General features: G+C 41.4%; 1 protein-coding gene across 1 annotated transcript in view; it reads right to left on the bottom strand.

Moving 5' to 3' along the window:
• KIAA1549L (KIAA1549 like) overlaps positions 1-22336 on the bottom strand; it is a 154471-nt gene that overhangs the window by 63886 nt on the left and 68249 nt on the right. Inside the window, exons 8-11 of the mRNA XM_056851136.1 lie at positions 13903-13962; positions 11272-11423; positions 8807-8978; positions 4509-4672 (exon numbers count right to left, since the gene is read on the bottom strand). Of these exons, the coding sequence (XP_056707114.1) occupies positions 4509-4672; positions 8807-8978; positions 11272-11423; positions 13903-13962 (548 nt within the window). The remainder of the gene's footprint in view (positions 1-4508; positions 4673-8806; positions 8979-11271; positions 11424-13902; positions 13963-22336) is intronic.

Here is a 22336-nt window from a genome sequence, read left to right as displayed (position 1 = left end):
ACAATAGACTTTTTGGTGTGTTTAGGATGGTGACTGGAGGAATGTAAATGTGTTTGGCAACCAGTAGGTTTCTGGCATAAGGTGGTTTTTATGCTTCCATTAGATATTTGTACAGTGGTGTGGATTGGTTTATGGTGGGGTGGACGTTGCTGAAGACCTGGTGAAATTTCTCAAGTGCTTCTTTCCCACGTGTCCAGATAATAAAAATGTCATCAATAAATCTCAAGTATAAGAGAGGTGTTAATGGATGGGAGCAGAGGAAGTGCTGTTCCAGGTCAGCCATGAAAATGTCAGCATATTGTGGGGCCATGATGGTGCCCATGGCTGTGCCATTGATCTGAAGGAATAAATCATCACAGTTTTGGGTGATGACAAACTGTCAGAGCTTTGTGACCAGGTCAGCTGCAGTGTTGTCAGAGATGGTTTAAAATTTAAAATGGGGCATTTTGCCCCACTGAGAACAGCAAGGCTGCGACTGCAAAAAAGCAGTTGCAGCAACGCCGTTCTCCCCACCAGCGTACTGGGCTGAAAGGGGACTGGAAGCTGTCCCTGGGCAGCCGGTGTCCCTGGGCGGCACTGCCACAGCAGTGCCAGGAGACCGGCATCTGGGCCAGCATTGGGGCCAGTCTGCACCGTGTAAGTAGCCCAGGCACAGGGGACCCAATGCCAGTGCAGCCCCCTTTTTGGCCTCCTAAGGACTTTCACCTTTGGAGGTCAGGAATGGGCTGCCCGTATGTGACATGGCATCATTATTTTGAGAGTTTTCACACATTGCTCCACTACATAGCTGCTGTTTACAAGGATGCAAAAACTGTCAAAATAATATCACATGTAGAAATTTATTAGATATTATCAGGGGAGAGGAGAAGAAGGAGATATAGCTTGCTGCTTTCTCATCTTGTTCCATTCTGCATTCTAATTTAGAGACCTTTTTTTTTCCAAATAATTTGGCATGAGTAAGCAGGAGGGAAATGTTTTTTGCATGGAGTAACTCCCAGATGATGACTTCACAGCCTCAGTTGAAAAGAGCTCCTGTCTAGTTTGGCATAATGGTTATTCCAACTCTAACAACATCTGTGCAAGACTTCAGTGTGAAGAAAATGTGTGAACCCTAGTAATGATCCTAAAAATGTGCCCACTTTGGTTAGAATGCTATGCCACAGAGAACTGAAGCTGGCTGATTAGTGTCAAATAAGAGAGCACACACATACAAAAATGGAACCCATAAAATGCACACATTTAGTTACATTACATAACAGCTTTTAAGACGAAAAAAATCTGCTATCCTTCAAAAGAGCATAGGCCCCAGGACACGTCCTGCCATTCAAATGTAGGATCACTATTTCTGAAATAATCCCATGAATGAAAAGGAATAAAGGTTTAAAAACCAAAGCTCAAAATCTCAGCCATAGCCATCCTGTTAAAATTGTCAAAAAATAATTAAATTTCACCATACATTAATGATCTCAAATTAGCTTACAACATTAGACTGTTTACATTAGACAAAAATTCCTTCTCATTTATTACGGACAGCCATCCATCTTCTGAAGCAGTGTACAAAAATCACAGCACAGTTCTGTAAATTCATTCTCTTTCTGTGCTAGTAAATTCATTTCTCCCTAACTCTGTAGCCAAGTCATTTGAAACAAATGTCTCTAAATCAAGTCAAAACGCACTGATTGCTAAATCAATCAAGGATGACAAAAAGATTTAAGAACTCTCAAGATATGGTAAAGCTAGGGTTGCCAACTGCTGGCAGAGTAATGAACACAGCAAAGATGCACAATCTAGTAAAAGTGTAGATAAAGCTTTATTCAGGAACTATAGAGATAGGGTCCAAGCTACATCACTATCTGAGAGTCAGACACTGAGAGTGGAACTTCCACAAAGAAGCAGGATATTTCTCTATGAGTAGCAATCTGAAGACAACAAGGAATGACACTTAATCGGAGAGAAGGTGCTGGCCTCACTATCCCATCTAACTGCCATGTTGATGCCCCCTGCAGGGTCTTCTTCTCTTCTTCTTTATACACCAGACATTGCCTATTTCAACACCAACCTCAAGGTGAGGCCTGGAGATGTCACAGAATTACAACGGATCTCCAGACTAGGGGTGCGTATATCAATATGCCGACCTTTTAAAAAAAAATACAGTATTTTTCGGGGGGGGGGGGGGTTATACCGAAAAAATGGTGGCAATAAAAGGGAGCTGAAAAAGCAGGTCCCAAATAATGCCGAATTTATTGGCATTATTCGGGGTTCTTATGGCCCTGCCGCCATTCTTTTAACTTCCCCCCCTCCCTCCCCCACAGACTGAAGCAGACTGTCACAGAATTACAACGGATCTCCAGACTAGGGGTGCGTATATCAATAGGCCGACCTTTTAAAAAAAAATACAGTATTTTTCGGGGGGGTTATTACCTGCAGTCTGCTTCACCGTGACAGCCTTCAGTTCTTCACCATGGCAGCTGAACTCTGGCTGGAGTTCTGCTGCCCGCGCCGAAGCTAAGCTGACAACAGTTCTTCACCGCCACAGCTGAACTCCATGTGGAGTTCAGCTGTGATGGGGACACAGAACTGAAAGCTGGGATCGGTCTGAGCCCAACCTTCAGCTCAGCGCCGTATTTTTTGGGTTTGGGTTTATCAAACGTCAGAAAAAAATTAACTGCATTCGATGAATACAGCATGATGCTGGTTTCAGGGGCCACATAGCTGGCTTGGGCACCCAAAATTTTGTACCCGCCCCCAGTTCCCCTTCTCGGCAGCCCTGAGCCCTATATCCTTTCATTGGACCACTTCCATTCACTCCATGAGGCGATCCAACATGCAATCCCTTCTGCAATACACAGAAGTCTGTTCGTAGTAGCAGCAGCAAAACGGCAGTGCTGATAACACAGCTCCAACCACCTTGCTCCATCCTGCACCAGTATGTGAAACCAGAGGAGCCAAACAAATAAACAGGACTCCACCATAAAAATATATGCAGAATGTCAAGATATATATTCAGTTTTTCTCCTTCTAGTACTTGAACACATTTATTAATCGTACATCAAATACCCACACAGACTCCAAAAACAACCGCTCAAATAAGATAGATAGATTTAAAAAACAAACAAAAGGAGGAAAGTATAACATTATTTTTAAACAGCAATACATAAATACTAAACCTTAACACATATACACACACACACATATATATATATATATACACACAGCCTATGTCAGCCATATTCACAAAAGAGATTTTTCATCCAATATTCAAGTGGTTTCAGCCTTCTTTGCAACTAGAGAAATTTAAAAATATTGTATTTAAGCACACTATGCCCACACTCCTGGCATCTATTTACATTGCCAAGATGTTATGTATCATAATTTGCAAGCAATTACAGCAATTACAATTACCGTTATGCCGGATAGACCAAAGCTTCAAGCAAGCTAAGAAGAAAACAAAGTACATTTCTAATTTCATTATCTTTTTGCAAAAAAAAAAAAAAAAATCAAATCAAAGATTTAACACAATAGTACATAAATCCGGAATTGGAAAAACTCATCTTTTTGTTCTTATACGCCTATAACTGAGGACAGCCGCGAGAGGATCCATCTTTACTGGCCTCCCCATCCCACCCCCCACTCTTGAAATCTGTGGAAGGCTGAACTGCTGATATTTAATACACTGTGGCACCTAGGTACATCTATGGCCATCAGAGTATCTATTAAGTGATCTATTAAGATTATGGTTTTAATGATGCTGATGATTTTATGTATTTATATATCTTATGTTTTTAATCATTGTTACCTGCCCTGAGCCTGGCTTGCTAGGGACGAGGGCGGGCTATAAATTTGAAAAATAATAAATAAATCATTATATCATCCAAATTTGGTATTCAAAGCAGCAGCTCAATACTAACCCAAAGAATTACAAAGTATACAGAGGGTAACAATACAGTTTAACAATTAGTTAAATCCTAAATCATTATACGTTTGGCTTTTAAAGATTTAATTCAAGACAATCCAAAAGCCCAACTCAAAAGCACGGCTATAGCCCCACCTAGTTAAAATCAAGAACTGTACAAATTCTGCCAGGAACAACAGTGGTTTTCAAACTTGGTGTTCCCAGGAATCTTCTTTACATAAACGTATCTTGCACTTGAACATTCTAAAACATTTTCTATGGCATACTGTCAGTAAATATATGGAATAGCCACTATCTCTGTGGAACGCATAGCTAAAACTGTAAAATGGGCCAGATTAAAGCATGCTGAGGCCCCAGGCTGTGACAGGTTTAAGGGGCTCCACAGCAGTACTACAGTACTAATTTAGTTTAAAAAATGTATTTACAGGCTCTTCGTAATCTGAGGCCCTAAACTGTGGCTTATTTGGCTTGCTCATAAACCCAGTTCCAACATAAACCCCCCCTGGGTGGTTTTATTCAATAAGGTGGGAAAGAAACCACTTAAATAAAATAGTTTTTAAAAACATATTTCTGAGCTAGCTTGAAAAGTACTTACTTTGGCTCTCTGTGGTAGGTTCATCATGGTGTCAGCCTTGAAGTCATTTTTATTCTTCCTGCAGAGAACAGCTGTGATGATGATGATGATTACTGTAACCACAGCAATGGGAGCCAGTACAGCGGCAATTATCCACAGATTGTTGGGTGGGTTTTTTACCACAGCTATATTTATATATATATATATATAAATATACAGAGAGAGAGAGAGAAATAAAAATATGAAACTGCCTTATAATAGTCCACATATTTATTAATTTACTTTAAAGATTTCTATGCCACCTTTCCACCCATTTCAGGGTCCCAAGGTGACAAATGTTTCAAAGAAAGAAAGAAAGAAAGAAAGAAAGAAAGAAAGAAAGAAAGAAAGAAAGAAAGAAAGAAAGAAAGAAAGAAAGAAAGAAAGAAAGAAAGAAAGAAAGAAAGAAAGAAAGAAAGAAAGAAAGAAAGAAAGAAAGAAAGAAAGAAAGAAAGAAAGGGAGGGAGGGAGGGAGGGAGGGAGGGAGGGAGGGAGGGAGGGAGGGAAGGGACTACCAGGGTCATCTAGTCCAACGCCCTGCACAATGCAGGAATTTCACAACTACCTCCCCCATATACCCCCAGCGACCCCTACTCCATGCCCAGAAGATACTCCATGCCCAGAAGAGAGAGAGAGAGAGAGAGAGAGAGAGAGAGAGAGAGAGAGAGAGAGAGAGAGAGAGAGAGAGAGAGAGAGAAAACAATTAAATAAGACATAATATAAACCCATTAAACTATAAAGACATAAAACACGCACACAAGGAGGAAAGCTAATAAGAGGTAGTGAGGGAGGAAACACCAAACAAAACATTGTCTTCTGTTCAGTGGCAGAAGACAATGATAGAGGGATACAAACAAATCTTCGGGGGGGGGGGTTCCAATGTTTCCATGCCATGACTGAGAAAGCCCTTTCTTGAGTTGCCACCCATCCAGACTCAGATGTTGGAAACCCTTCTAAAGATGACCAGAGTGGTTGGGTATGTTCATATGTGACAGAGCGGTCCTTCAAGTATGCGGTGCCCAAGCCATATAGGGCCTTAAAGTTCAATTCTAGAACCTTGAATCGGGCCCAGAAGCAAACCGGAAGCCAGAGTAGATGGAACAAGACAGCAGAGATATGGTCCCTACGACCCAGTCCAGTCGGCGTTTTGGCAACAGCATTCTGTACCAACTGTAGCTTCCAGACAGTCTTCAAAGGCAGCACCACATAGAGTGCATTGCAGAAATCTAAGCTAGATGTTACCAGGGCAAGACTATAACATTTTGCTCTTTTCTCTGAGACTCCTCATATGTAACACCTGTAAAGGCACCTCTATGTAGTGTTCTACATAGGTGACATGTGTTATGCTGCCTCCTTGCCTTCTTTGGCATTTTCTACTTATTTTCACTGCCACCAAAGGCTTGAAGCCTGGCAGTGACCCTCTCCTGAACTGTGTTACCTTGCCACCACAACAATATGTGTCACCACCGTTCCAGACATGCAGCAAGCCCTAGACGCAAAGGGAAAGACTCATGCATCATCCCGCGAGACAGGCACCAAGGAGCCACGGGCAGGACGACCCCTCCGAGGAAACCAGAGGGAATCCATTTTCCTGCAATCCCGTCCCAGTATCCAGCAGATGCCATTTCGCAAGGAACAACTAGACACATAGCCAGCCCCCCCTTCATCTGCATGACTAACGATCCATCAGAAGTCCCCGAGGTATCAGCACCAAAAGATCGCACCTCAGGCAACCAGGAAGTGATTCACCCCGGACGAAGCTGTTCGCGCCTTTGTAATAAACCCATCAACTATTGTTTCCCGGGTCTCCCGGAATTGCGCAAAGTCCATAGGTTCTAGTTAGCCCGTCTAAATCACCCATTGCCCCACCCCAGAAGTCGATCGTTAACACTATTGTCTGCTTTTGTTTGCCATGGGAACCACAAGGGGGTAAGCCCATCATCCCCCCATCCCAAAAAGACTATAACTGGGGTAGTTTTTCAGCCATAAGCTATCCTTCCTTTACTCCTCTCATTCTTGCTGTCACTCTGTTGGTGTGGGTTTTGCACAGGCAAGACAATATACTCCCCCGACTTGCTGATCAAGCCCCGGGAATCCCTTCCCCTGCCTCCCTTCCCATTGCTAGCCATACGGAACCCAGGACATCTCCACTACTACACCAGGTGTAGTATTACTCCTCTTCAAGAAAACTGCCACACTGGCAAACATCTCTGTATTCCTACCTTTATTTCCTAGACTCTGATTGTGTGTTGTATATGTGTTATTGGATTGCTTGTGCACATATTTTAAAGTAAACTTCTTAAAAGAAGCCATTGCTTCCGCCTCTTGTTTGAATCTTGGAATGGACTCCCGTAAACAAAGGTTAGATCCCGAGGTTATGCCCCTTGCCAGTTATTAATTTGCTAATTTCCCCATATAAAGATTTACAACCGAGCATTTTGAATAACAGGCTCTTGCCTTAGTATTCTTAGTTGGACCCAAAGAACTGAATGGCTTAGTTATATTTGATAGAATGACAGAACCGTCAGTGCTTGGGGGCAGTTCTGAGGTAAAAGGGGATTCTTTACTCTAAATAACAGTTGTTTTCTCTTAAACATAATGTGGCGGGCTACCTGGCCATGACTCGCCTGGTGAGGCAGGACACACGCCTGGGCCCAGCAGTAAGACTCACCAGGATGGAGTAGGGTGGGGCCAGGAGCAGGAGGGTGCGGCCAGGTGTGAAGCTGGGGCTATAAAAAGAGAGGAAAGGAAAAAGGGAGACAGCTGGCTGGAGTAGAAAGGAAAGCCAAGCCAACAAGGAGAAGAAGGGGGGAGAAGTCAGAAGGGAGAAGAATGGTTTCAGGGAGGTTCCTAGGCAAAGAGGCAGGTTGCAGTATTGTGGCTCTTCTCCTTTGCAATGTATTACAACCCTGAGGTGGGTGAAGATTACCACACCTTCAGGTCCCTGGAGCTGTCAACTGAAAATAAAAGCCATCTGTGCAAGGAAGCAGTGACTGGGCTGGTGCTTTCAAGACCCCATGGACCCCAGGTATGAAGTTCCCTTGCCCCCAGAGGGCATTACACATAAATACAATTTATTTAGAAGTATAGCAGTATAACGGTTTCATAAGCATAATGGTTCCAGACTGGTACAGTTCTTCTTTTTCTGAAGTTCCTTAAATAGACCTAGCCACAGAGGCTTATTTTCTCACTTGTCACCTAGGCTAACAGCTTCTACAAAGTTTAATTTCCTAACTTGCCACTTAGGCTCACAACTTCCACACAGAAAACAGGGTTGCACTTACCTGTTTACGTGGAATGGTTCAGGAAGGCATTTTATAAAAGGAACAAGACTGTGGACTATACTACTACGTGTAGTGTATGTATTATCTCTTGTGGTATGTATTATCCTGCTCTCACTTCATTGTTTTCAGCTTGTGTAATGCCATGTTTTGTATTGTTAGACATACCATGTCTAACACTCTTTGGATCATTTCTACCTTTATAATCCTAGTCCTATTGCATTGCCTTGAGTCTCAGTGAGGAAAGGTGGATTACAAATAAAGTAAATCGATAAATATTATGGAAAAAATGTATACAGACCCAGTTTATTTCTAGGTTCGTGCATCCTTTTTTTTTCTTGCACTGTGAATTACGGGTTGAGTTTTAAACAAGAGCTTAATCCAGGCTTATTATCTTGGTTAATCAATGAACAGCTAACCCCGTGATTGCATTTGTGTACCACATGTAATTGGAGAATGTTGAAAAACACTTCTTAGTGCAGGAAGGGAAGGGCAATGGTGCATGCACATGAGTTTAGCAACAAGCCAGATTCAGGCAAAACTGAAGTTTTGTGTGACATCTGAATGCAGCCATAGAATTCTTACAAGAGAGGCATACACTGATACAGTTTGATCTCGACCAATTCCAGCAGAATTTGCATAGATGATAAACACATGTGCCACATAAGTATTCACAAATTATGTAAATTCTTTGCTCTGGATACTGCCATAGCAAGCAAGGAGCAATGTCATTTAAAGTCAAATTTTCAGCTCCGCTTCCCTCCTCAACACTGAAGAGCCAACTGATGTGGAATATTATTCCAGCTGTATGTTACTACTGATAATATAGAACAACAAAATGCAAAATGGCTAGCCAGGAAAAAAAATTATAATCAATGTGTATAAATCTCACGTGACACATCAACTTGTCGAATGATAAACAATGATTCCAGACCACTCTTGTTAAAAGGGAGATAGCAAAAAAAAACCAAAAACCAAGAACAAAACAAGGATTCTTACGATCAGCTTGTACTTGAACGACATATCCCAGTGTCAAGGCCATCCTTTGTGAGTCAACAGTGGTCAGGATTTTGGCAGCAGTCGTGCCCAGCAAAGGTTTCCCATTGAATAAAGTATAATAAGTCAATTCAGCGGGATCCTTGGGACCTGGAATTCGTTGCATTTTTACCATCTTATTCAAGAAAGAAAAAAAAGAAAGATATAGAAAGGAAATATCATATTTATAATGTTAATAAGTTCACGTCTGTGCCACTAGAGACAGAATTAGCATGCAAATAGATTGGTAAATTAAATCTACATTTCCAATTAAAATTCAGTATGTACAGATATGCAAAGGAAAATATTCTGCGTTGAGGCAAAAAGATATTTCAGTTGAGAGTTGTATATAACTCAGTAACTGAACACCTATCCCTCACACATTGGGGGTGTCCTGTTCCTCTCTTCCCTGTTCAGAGTTGAAACAGGTTCAGTCATGAACATCTCACCCAGGTCATTCACGCATGGGAGTTTTACCTGAGGTTCATTGCTCAGATTCCCAACACTTTCCTGTTGGGAATCTATGCACCAGCACTCTCCAAGCTCAAATCAAGTCCCCGCCTTGTTAAATGCTGCCTTGTAATTGGCTTACTTTGTAGTGCTTATTGTAAGAGAAAAGCCCTCCCCCTGAAACCCAATGGCAGCATCAAAAAGGCATTTTAAGAACAAAAAATGGAGCAATCTGAAAGGGGAGCCTCATTTTTTAAAAGCCTTTCTTCTGCTCAGAAAGAGCTTCCAGGAAGCATTTGAATCCCCGCCTCTTTACACTCTGCTTTGTACTTGGCTGTGAGAGAAAGCAAGCTTCCATGTCCCACACATTGCCTTATGCATGGAGATAACACCCGGGCTGAGCTCAGGGGAGATGGAAGAATTGGGTTAACAGAGGAACCGGAAGTCACGGGATTTGTGAGGTCAACTCTAATGGACGGAAAACTCATGCATAACTCCAAGGAACAACAGTGAAAGACCGGGGGCGAACGTGAGTGAAAGTACCCATGCATAAATGACCCCAGTTAGCCCTTAAGATGAACTTTGTTGTCTGGTGCACAAGCCAAAAGCGCTTTTATAGAACGGTTTTTGTATTAAAAATTCACAAAGCTAAAGGTGAGAAGGAAAGGAGAAAAAAACTGGACCGTTTGGTAACTTATTTCACACTGTCACTGTGACAAAACAACAGAGAAATGTTTTGCTTAATGTAAAATATTTGGGATTCAGAATGTCCCTATAGAGCAGGGATGGGGAACCTCAGGCCCGGGGGCCCCCGAGGACATTTTTTGCGGCCCTCGGGAGCTCCGGGGCCCCGCCACGAAGGCGCAGCACAGGGCAGTCCTCCCTGAGGGTGTTCCTGGGGCCACGGCTTGCAGGGGTGCTGCGGCGCCCTTTGGACCTCCTCTTGCCGACTGACAGCTGTTGGTCGGCAAAAGGAGGGGGAGGGACGCTTCCCCCAAGGCTGCTCCCTATAGCCGCAGCATGCAGAAACGCCGGGGCACACTGTAAGCCCCTCTTGCTGCCTGTCGGCTGTTGAGCAGCAAGAGGGAGGGGGGAAAGAGGCCTGTGGCTCCCAGTGGCAGAACATGTGCGCAGGAGCCGGTCGGGCTTTGGAGGGGGGGCTTTTGGGGACTCTGGGGGTGGGAGGGCATGGAGCCTGGACCCAGGTCGCGTGGGGCAGGCGGGTGTGTGGGGGGGAAGGCTTTTCTCTCTTCCTCTCTTTGTGTCTTTCTTTGTCTGACTCCCTCTGTCCTTTTCTTTCTCCCCCTCTTTCCATTTCTTTCTCCCTCTCTCCCTTTTCCTCTTTCTCTGTTTTCCTTCCTTCCTCCCTTGCCAATCAACCGTGCTGCGCCCCCCTGGCACCTCATTTGCTTGGGCCCACCGCTGGCAGCCCTCCCGCCTGGGAGGGGGGAGGAGCAGGGGAGCGGGGGCGCCCTCCAGGCCTTCTCTGTGTGGCCTCCCCTGGGGTTGCCAACCTCCAAGTGGTGGCTGGAGACCTGGCAACCCTAGCCTCTCCCCCCCCCGCACCGGGAGATCTACACCTGGTATGGCCCCCGAATGATGTTATAAATGTGCAAATGGCCCTTGGCAGGAAAAAGGTTCCCCACCCCTGCTATAGAGCATGATGAATTTTTTTAATTATTTGAAAACTGAGCACCAAAAGACTTCAGTCGATGTGATCACAGTATAGATAAAACATTAGCTCATTCTCTCTCAGATCAGCAACATATTATCTTCTATTCCACCCTGGATTAGAAAAAGGGAAAGCATTTGGCATGTGGGATATATTACCAGTTTCTTTATTAAAAATAAGCTGAATCACCATAATTTGTTCCAAATTACCCTTCTATCAGTATCCCTCAATGCAGTTTCTAGATATACATTGTTTTTAAACAATGATAGTTGAGGCAGATGGTTTTCCCCCTTGCTGTATCAGCTACCTGCACAGTGTAGCTGCCGACTGTAGTAGCCCGTTTAAATCGTCTTCCTTGTTGATGGGACATCATGAATAGTGGGGCTAAACGCCGCTCCATTAGTCTGGCAAAACTCTGGTTATTCAGCCCCAGCAAAGTGATTTCAACTCCCTGTATAACTGAGAATGGAGAAAAATAAACTGTAAGAAGGCATTAAGGATATACTAACATATGGACTGCAGGTATAGTCTGGAAGCATGAAGAAACAAATTTGATAGCAAATCCAGACACTTATTTCAATGATGGATCATCCTATACCTTCAGCATGTATATGCAGCCTTTCTTGAAAGTGCTGCAGAGGCAAGTTTTGCTATCCTCCCTAGGGCAGCTTATTCCATGGCTGAGTTACTCCTATAGTTGTACATTTCTTCTAATATTTAATTCAAATTTGCCATTTTGTTGAAAAACCCCTTTGTTTGTTGCTATATTAGGCTTCCTTTTCTTTTGAATGTCTTGTTAAATCCCTGAGTTGTTACTTTGCTTCTACCCCTTTCTCTAAACTGAGTTCCCACAACTATTATTCACTTTTGAGAAATGTAGCAACCATTTTCAGTAGCTTCAAAAATACACACATGTATACATTGGGAATAAGAGCCAAAATCCATTCCTACACTATAAAATTTGAGCCAGCAGTTAAATCCAAAAGAGCCCAAAGCCAACGGTTTGTAGTGGGGAATCCACAACAGCCACTGTACATGCTACATTAATATAAGAACTATACTAAACAGGAAAGAGCAAAAGAATATGAACATGGAAGAGTTTCTAGACAGATGCTGAAAAGTAAGAATTCACAAAGGGCTACAAGTAGGAAACCTCCGGAGAACAACTGGAGGAGTAAAATTCCATGAGGTCTGGATGGGAAGACATAAGAGAACTGGAGAACTTTGACCCTGCAACCAAGATCAGGAGATTTATTTATGCTGGAGACTTATTTACACTGGCAAGGTGGGATGAATCAGGATGTGTGAAAAAATAACTTTGTTTCTACCCTGCATCTGGGAGACTGAACAATGATCTCTGTGGAAGTAATCTCAGCCTAGACAGACTTTCTCTAAGCAGAATGGGAGCCATATTAGTCTGCAGCAGCAAAACAATACAGGAGTCCAGTGGCACTTTAAAAGGCTAATAAAATTTATTCCAGCATAAACTGCATGTGATGAAGTGAGCTCTAACTCATGAAAATGTAGTCTTTAAGGTGTCACTAGACTTCTATTAACATTTTCCAAGCAGAACAACTGCAGCAAATTTATTAATTTTTTACTTATTAAAACATTTTAGCCCACCTTTCCTTATAGTTCAAGCCAAGGAGAATGGAATTCCATTACCAATAAACCTTGACACTAATATACAACACAACATAACAAAGAAATTAACAATAAAAGCAAGCTTTGGGCTTGGATGTTTCTGTGCTTATCAATTAATCAACTGATTAGAGAAGATCATCCAACATGTAAGCAGAAGCAAGTTCTAATAAATGAATTATGGAAAGTAAAAAGGTAATTTTTCATCCTTCTCCATTTCCTTCTGCCATTTTTCTCCCCACTTCAGCAAAGTTGGTTTCTAGTATCGGCTGGGGGGAAAGGAGTGAAAATATCCTTGGAGAACGGCTGTGGGGCGAAGGTTAAGCTCCCCTTCCTACCTACTGATTCATACTTCCAAATGAGCTCCCCTTCCCTGCATTAGAATTATGATTGTAAATGCAGACATGATTTGCCGATGTACATAGCTGAAGTACTAGAAAATTATTGCTAATGGTACACATACACATGAATTTTGCCATACTTTCATGACATATTTTGTCAATTAATGCGCTGTTTGTTAAAGGATCATTCTAGATGTTCCTACTAATGTTACACAGAGAAGTTTTTCCTCAAAGTAAAAATTGCAAAATCAGATTTGTGAAGCCACCCTGCCCTGGTTCTGGAACCTGTTGTGCATACTACTTTTTTCCTGCTCAGCACAGAATCTACAGAATTACTTCCCTCGGGTATTTCTAATAACTTCCTTTGTCATCAGAATGTCCTTTCCCAATTTCACACTTTCAAACCAACTTTATTATTGAATTATGCTTTGGCAATAAGAGGTTTGCAGGCTCTATCAGGAAGATGTGCCTTAGAAAACAAAATCCAACAGTCAGCTCTTTAATACAAGGTTTGCTATGACCCAGGATATTAACAAAAGGAACTTATGCTACAACATTAAAATTCACATTGTCATTTTTTTAATACACTCACAAATTTCTCCTATGTGATAATTGACTTCAAGTGATCTACAGTATTAGGGGGGCCTCAACAGTGAATGATATGAACCCAAATAATCACATACCATAGCTTTAATGTATCCATACAGCACCATTTTAGAAAAATACACAAAGCACAAAAAGGGAAAGACATTTTACAGAAATAGACAAACCAAGGAAACAGAAAAGAATATGCAGAGAAATAAGAGTTCAAACTATGTTATTTAAAAATCATGAGCCATTGAACAATCCACTAACAAAATAAACACCTGGCAAAGATTCAACTTATACCAATAGTACAGGAACCAGTAATACCTGTTATCACTGAATTTTGGTTCCTTAAAAATGCAAATATTTACCTGTAACCACCCAATAGTCTCTGGTTGTTTCTGAAATATCAAGGTTTGGATATTCCAAAGCTATGAAATAAAAAAGAAAAGATACGTTATTCCATAATAATTAATTACCCAACTTATTTAAACATCTAAAACTAATTTTTATCATTCCAAATGAACTAGGACATCAACAACTTTATTCTTGGAATGTGGTTGCATCAATATGTCCTTGCCTCAGTACTGAATGGTAGCTCATGTTCGGACAGTGGGCTGGTTTGGATTACGTCTTTCTTATGTATAGTAGAAGAATAAGAGGGCAGCACCTTCTTATGCAGCTCATAATGCCCCAGACATCCAGATATGAACATATTTGCATATCCACACACACATAAACCCTCATTACCAGTTGATGTTGGCCCCAACATTTTTATTCTTTTTCTTTACTATTGTTAGTATTGTTAATTTTCTTTATTTCCAATTATTTCAATGGGAAGCACATGTCTGGCTATAACCTTTTCACTATCTACTAGGGTTGCCAACCTCCAGGTACTAACTGGGGATCTCCTGCTATTACAATTGATCTCCAGCTAACAGAGATCAGTTCACCTGAAGAAAATGGCTGCTTTGGCAATTATACTCTATGGCATTGAAGTCCTTCCCTTCCCCAAACCCTGCCCTCCTCAGGCTCTGCCCCAAAAATCTCCCACTGGTGGCGAAGAGGGACCTAGCAACCCTACTATCTAATTGTCAAGTAATTGTCAGGGACTGAACCCCTCGCCCAAGGGATCCTCCCACCCAAATTATAATCAAAGAAAGCACCTCCATTTTTTTTTGCAATTAAAATGCTCACTTGCAGATCGGGTAGAGGCAGATATTTGGAAACCTAACAAAGCAGGTGCTGGCTACAGCAAAAACAATAAATGGAAACCCCTGTGTGTTAATCCACCCATTTGTATCATTAGGTTCCCTGTCTTTTCACCATTCTGAGGTTAATAGGTTCTGGAGGGATTTGCAGTGAGGAAATGGTGTTGAGGGAGTTTTTTAAGAAAAATTAAAGATACCGAGAAACATCAGATATATATACTTCATCGATCTCTTGTATCCCATTTGATTTGGCTCTATTTTGTACCTGTGTCCTGAATGCAAACACTGTAAAATGTCATAGCAGTTGCTGACTATCACCAGGAGTGGGGTCAAGCACAGCATTTGCTCTCGCTATTCAGTTGCACTACCTGCCTGCACTACCTGCCTTATCTGCCGCAGCAGATAACCGCCTATCATTGGGAATAGGAAGTGTGGCATTTTCATTCACTTTCCCTTTCCCAGAATAACAACAGGAAAACTCCCAGAAACCCAGAAGACAAAAGTCAGAGATTGATGTGCATTATAATGAGTGAAATAAGTATTTGATCCCTTTGCAAAAGATGACTTAGTACTTGGTGGCAAAACACTTGTTGGCAATTACAGAGGTCAGATGTTTCTTGTAGGTGGCCACCAGGTTTGCACACATCTCAGGAGGTATTTTGTCCCACTCCTCTTTGCAGATCCTCTCCAAGTCAGTAAGATTTCGAGGCTGATGTGTAGCTACTCGAACCTTCAGCTCCTTTCACAGATTTTCGATGGGATTAAGGTCTGGAGACTGGCTAGGCCACTCCAGGACCTTAATGTGCTTCTTCTTGAGCCACTCCTTTGTTGCCTTGGCCGTGTGTTTTGGGTCATTGTCATGCTGGAATACCCATCCTCAACCCATTTTCAATGCCCTGGCTGAGGGAAGGAGGTGCTCACCCAAGATTTGACGATACATGGTCCCGTCCATCGTCCCTTCGATGCGGTGAAGGTGTCCTGTCCCCTTAGCAGAAAAACACCCCCAAAGCATAATATGTCCCCCTCCATGTTTGACAGTGGGGATGGTGTTCTTGGGGTCATAGGCAGCATTCCTCCTCCTCCAAACACGGCTAGTTGAGTTGATGCCAAAGAGCTCGATTTTGGTCTCATCTGACCACAACACTTTCACCCAGTTCTCCTCTGGTCCATTCAGATGTGCATTGGCAAACTGCAGACGGGCTTGTACGTGTGCTGTCTTGAGCAAGGGGACCTTGCGGGCTCTGCAAGATCTCAGTCCTTCATGGCGTAGTGTGTTACCAACTGTTTTCATGGTGACTATGGTCCCAGCTGCCCTGAGATAATTGACAAGTTCCCCCCATGTAGTTCTGGGCTGCTTCATCACCATTCTCATGATCATTGCAACTCCACGAGATGAGATCTTGCATGGAGCCCCAGACCAAGGGAGGTTGACAGTTAGGGTTAGGGTTAGGGTTGTCACCTTCTCACCAAGCTGCTTGGCAATAGTCTTGTAGACCAGTCCAGCCTTGTGCAGGTCTACAATCTTGTCCCTGACATCCTTGGACAGCTCTTTGGTCTTGGTCATGGTGGCTAGTTTGGAATCTGATGGATTGATTGCTTCTGTCAACAGCAGAACCCTAACCCTAACCCGGCTGGTTGATAGGGGATCAAATACTTATTTCACTCATTATAATGCACATCAATCTCTGACTTTTGTCTTCTGGGTTTCTGGGGGTTTTCCTGTTGTTATTCTGTCTCTCACAGCTACAATATGGTGGCTATTTTGGAATCTGATGGATTGATTGCTTCTGTTGACAGCAGAACCCTAACCCTAACACTAACCCTAATCTGGCTGGTTGATAGGGGATCAAATACTTATTTCACTCATTATAATGCACATCAATCTCTGACTTTTGTCTTCTGGGTTTCTGGGGTTTTTCCTGTTGTTATTCTGTCTCTCACAGCTACAATAAACCTACCATTAAAATTATGGATTGGTCATTTCTTCATCAGAGGGCAAACGGGCAAATTTAGCAGGGAATCAAATACTTTTTCCCCTCACTGTAGATGTCTGGCAAAACAGACAAGTTCCTCCACCAAATGAAGAGAAAAGAGTGTCTGAACTGCCTGGTGATTTGTCCAGGAACACACAGTAACCGTGCATGAGAAGGGATTTTAGCCCAACCTTTGTCTCTTACCCATATGGATTCTGTTTTACCTACCCAATATGGATTCTCTCTTACCTGGTATAACATGAGGAATCACTGAGCCATTAACTAGTTTTTGATTAACAGATATGAAAGATAAGAAAGATTCATGTGTTATCTAAAGTTACTGGATTTGGATATACAAATTACTTGTTCCTCTGAATTCTCACATTGAAAGTAATCTGTGCAAAGCATAGAGATATCAGTCTAATCTCTGTTGAGATCCATATGGTCAAGAGAAGATATGGGGTACAGATATTTAAAGTGTCGAAACTGGCTCTAAACACATAGGCATATATGGTTTCATGCAATATATGCACATGGTTGCATGTTACACACTGTACATATAAATATATGTAAACTGCTATTTAAGAAAATCTACGTTATTCTAAAGTTTACTCTTCGTGGTTTTGTTAGGGAGATCATTAACACGTGAAACTGACCTTTGGTGCTGTGTTTTCTGTAATAAATTTAACTATCAAAAACTGCGAGTTTTTATCACAGCTCATAAAGTGTTTGAAAGAGTCATTACCAATCTACTGGGAAATTATGCACTTGGAAATGCTTTCAGTATTTACCTGATAAATTAGAACCCTCACAGTGCTGCATTAAAAGCCCACAGACAATTTTTCCAGGCAAACATTTACAGAACAGAAACCATAAACACTGTATGTGCTGTAAGTTTCCCAAGCAGCATAGCAACAATGCAAAAGAAGAACTAAAGCAGCCTTACAACAGAACAGTGTGTAATGGTACTGTCCACATAAACTTTGGAGGAGGATTGAGAGCCAGAGTGGTGTAGTGGTTAAGGTGTCAGACTAGGAAGTTCCCACTCACGCAATGGATGCTTGCTGGGTGACCTTGGGCCATTCACATACTCTCAGCCCTGACCCAGGTTAGTATTTGGATGGGAGACCTCCAAGGAATACCAGGGTTGTGATGTAGAGGCAGGCAATAGCAAACCACCTCCAAATGTCTCTTGCCTTGAAAACCCTACAGGGTTGCCATAAGTCAGTTGTGACTTGACGGTGGGAGAATATGCAGGAATTGCTCATACATTCTTTAATTTTCACTTTTCTTGAAAACTGCTTTTTGTTATATTTCTGTGACTTTTTCGAAGTTTTAGTTTCTTTCATGTTTACTGCCCAGACTTCAAGAAATGTCTGAAAGTCATGCCTCACTACTTGGTGTGGTGCCTTACTGACTGCATTAACTGGTACAATTTGAAATATACAGACAACAAAAGTCATTTAGAACTGACATTCACCCAGTACATGAAGACTGATTATCAGTGTAGACCCTCATGTTCTTATTTACAGAACTAATTATTGAACACTGGGACCAAAGAAGCAGCTGCAACTTTGGTGGCTCCAAAGCACTCCCTCGTCCACCTACAGCTTAGACCCTTTCATTGTACTATTGATTTTATGGTTGACAACCACAAAAGTAGGTCTTAAGCAATTTAAAAATAAACATACCTTTTCATTAAAATGGATAAACACAACAAAATTAAAAAGCCAATTCATTTAGCTTGAAAACCAACCAGTGTAAAAATTCAGAACAGCCCAAGGTTCATCAAAATGTAGAAAATGCCTGATCAAAACCATGTCTCTTTACTGAGGTACCAGAACATGCCAGCTTTTTCAGATAACCCAGGAACAGTTGCATGGACTTTCCATAAGCTCAACGTTGATGAGCAGAAACAAAACAGCCTGTTGAGAAGAGGCTTTTCCATCCAACCAGCTCACACACAGAATACTCAAGGGCTTAATCTTGAGAGCTGTACCAAGCTAGCAGCACCTGAGTTCCACATGGACTGAGTTTGTGTTCCTCTCATTGAAGATAGTTAGTTTGGGCAGGGCCAGAAACATTCCTAGCAGGGGAAGAAGCATGGAAGATGCTACTGGCTTGCTAGCAGCAAGACAGCAGCGCCTGAAACCTATAGTTCTTCTCTCACATGAACACATGAATATATGAAGCTGCCTTATACTGAATCAGACCCTTGGTCCATCAAAGTCAGTATTGTCTACTCAGACCGGCAGCGGCTCTCCAGGGTCTGAGGCAGAGGTCTTTCACATCACCTACTTGCCTAGTCCCTTTAACTGGAGATGCCAGGGATTGAACCTGGGACCTTCTGCATGCCAAGCAGATGCTCTACCACTGAGCCACGGCCCCTTCCCTCCCTCTCATTACAGATACTTAGTTTGAGTACAGCCAGCTGATTCACAGCCAGTGCAGCCAGGATTTACAGGTCAGATTGTTTAGAAATTTTAGAAGTTAAGCACAGGAACCTCTGGATTTATACTTGTCACAATCTGGTTGGTCTAAGGAACTGTTTGATTCCTGAGGGATAGACTGACTTTCAGTGCTTCACATAAGAACCTTCAAAGGAATATTTTTTTGTCAACACTAACCAGTGAGGGTAAGGAACTCAAAAGTAGGATCATGAACGCTTATTTTTCAAAAGGTGATTTCTTAGCAACTTTTTAACTGTACATTAAAGTATCTATAAGGATGTAGGAGATTGTTTTAAAAACAAGTGCAAACTAATAGTTGCCTGTGGGATTCAGCTCCTCTTTGAAGAGCGCTACTTGGTGTGCACTGCCTTTTCCACAGAACACCAGCTAAACTATATGAGACGATGGAGATCTGTGACTGGATCCCCCCAGCAATTTTAAAAGCTAAGTAACAGCTGCACTCAGCTCCGGTATGGATCACGCCATGCAGAGTAGGGTTTTAACCATTCCACCTCTGCATTAGTTTGCCTATCAAGCCCACCTTCCTTGTGCTGATATCAGCCCTGGAAGGGTGAAAAAGACAGCAGTTGTCTTTTGCCTGTCTTTTTTTTCCCCTTCCAGGGCTAATAGTAGCATGTTTTCAACAGGCAAAACCTACGTGGGACTAGAATAAGTAAACATAATTTCCCCTTATGTGGCTATAACCTGCACTGGAATAAGAGCAAGCTACAACTTTGCTTTATAAAACCATGGTAACATATTAATCTCTCAGTGTTGTATCTCTTCTGACTCACAGTGCAAGGAGATGTAAATGGGTCTTCGATGCATATCACGTTTTCACAGAATATAGGTTAAAAGGGAAAACACATCTTAAAATTGTAATATGTAAAGCAGTCATTGGTATTCCATAATAGGCTAGTTTAGATTATTTTGGATTATATTAGGAGTTGGTTGCAATAAAACCAATTAAAACATCAATCTGACAAGCCAATCTGAAGGATTACAACAACTGGACAGCTCCCCAGTTCATAACACTAACCAAAGGCCGCAATAAACAAAGAAGCCTTGCATGCCCTACAGAAGGCTGGAAGGTCCTGCAGGGCATGACCTTCCCCAGTGAGTGGTTCCAGAAAGAGGGGGCAGACACTGAAAATGCCCTTGCCTTGGTGGTTGCCAGGTGGGCAATTCATGAGACAGGCACCTGTAGAAGGCCCTGCAATAATGATCTAAGGAGGCAAGGGTAAGACTGTTAAACCACAAAAAGTTCTTTAAAAAGCTGGGAAATGTTTTGATTCCCTTTGCAAGGAGTGGTCTAACTATGGGTGGAGACTTTGATGCCATTATGCAACATAATGCAAACAGATCCAGAGTGAAGAAGAGAGATGCTGGAAATTTAACATCTCATCTTCAGCATGCTTTTTCTACTTTCAATTAATAGACTTTTGGCATAGATTTCATCCCACTGAAAGAGACCATACTTATTACTCAACAAAATACGGAAGTTATTCCAAGATTCACTTGTTGGTCTCTAAACTGTTAAAATGATTCTAAGATAGAGAACACACATTATTCAGATCATGCACTGATTTCTTTGAAGGTTCAGCTTAATGAGACCAGAAATAGGAAATGGTGTCTCAATAGCAGTCTAATGACTAATAGAACATTTAGGGGGAAAATTGAAACAGATCTGGAAGAGTTTTCCAGAGTTAACTCTACAGATGATGTCTCAGAATCTGGGAGACGAGCAAGGCTTACATAAGGAGTTTATTTATATCTGAGTCCTCATTTCAAAAAAAGGGTTAAAGAACAATGAAGGAAATATCTTATAAGATGAAGTTGCTGAGGGAAAATATCCATCATAATCCTGATGAGACTCTTACCAGGGGATTAAATGAGGCCAAACAGCAATTAGAAAGTTTAAATGTGGATAAGATTCATCAGAACATGTTGTTCATTAGGCAGAGATATTTTGAATCCAGTGGACAAGCAGGTAAATTTCTTGCAGCAAAAGTGAATAAGTTTAGATCTAAAGGAATAATACCTTCAATAAGGAAGAAGGGTGTATCACTGACTACGCATCCTAGGAAGATTATACAAGAATTTGTGGAATTTTATAGGAGTTTCTATTCCTCTGAGAATCCTTGCAAAGTGATATAGATACCCTCTTTACTAAGTTAAAAGTTCCAAAATTTAATCGTAAGACAAGATAAAACTTGCCAACAATCCAGAAGAGGTTCTTGATGCCATATGAATCTTAAAAACAATAATGCTCCAGGACTAGATGGGCTGACCTCAGAATTATATAATGTTTTCTGGGAAACTATGTGTAACTTTGTGTAAAGCAATAAATCAAATACATATGCTTAAAAATTTCCTTCTGTCTTGGACTGCTACAAAAATGATTATTATACTGAAAGAGGGGAAAGATGAAACTCCCTCTAACTCATTTTACCCTTTTTCTTTGTTAAATCACAATTTTAACTACCATTTTAGCCACAAGACTGAATTCTGTTGCATCTAAATATATTGCTTTTTAGCCAGAAGACTGAATTCTATTGCATCTAAATATACTGCTATCAATCAATCCAGCTTTATATCTGATTTTTCTGAATCTTCCAAAAATCTCTAATATAGATTGCTACTGGGCGTGAATCATGTAGCGTATTAATCTGGAATATTAATATGGAAGTTGAAAATAAAAGTCCAACTATGTGTGCGGAACTAGCTGTGTGCTTCTTTGTTTTTAAATTATTTGCCTGGGGCATTTTATTTTGGTTAAGGCAAGTACTAAAAATATAAAGTTCAGTCCAATCTCCCAGTATGCCCCATAAAATATTTAATAATGGCAAATATAGAGCAGTTTATTTTCATTACCGCTAGGCTTCCATTTCTTCATTTTCTACAGACTTCCATTTTTTTCTTTTTCTACATATCACAATTGTGAAAGCACATAAACATTTTTACTTTGAAATGAAGGTCTCTCCATCATGACTGTTTCAAATTCCTACCTTAGATTTTTTTAAAAACTGTTAACTGCTTTAAAAAAAAACTTGGCTACTGATACAAAAAAAAACCTTTTATTTTGGAGAAGACAGATGTTTGTGAAATGCTTTCAGTGTTCATTTGATAAATTGGAAGCCCTTATATATATGAATTATTTGCTGCTTTCCT

The sequence above is a fragment of the Euleptes europaea genome, chromosome 6, assembly GCF_029931775.1.
Source record: "Euleptes europaea isolate rEulEur1 chromosome 6, rEulEur1.hap1, whole genome shotgun sequence".
Classification (NCBI taxonomy): Eukaryota; Metazoa; Chordata; class Lepidosauria; order Squamata; family Sphaerodactylidae; genus Euleptes; species Euleptes europaea.
This window is presented reverse-complemented; position numbering and strand designations above follow the sequence as displayed.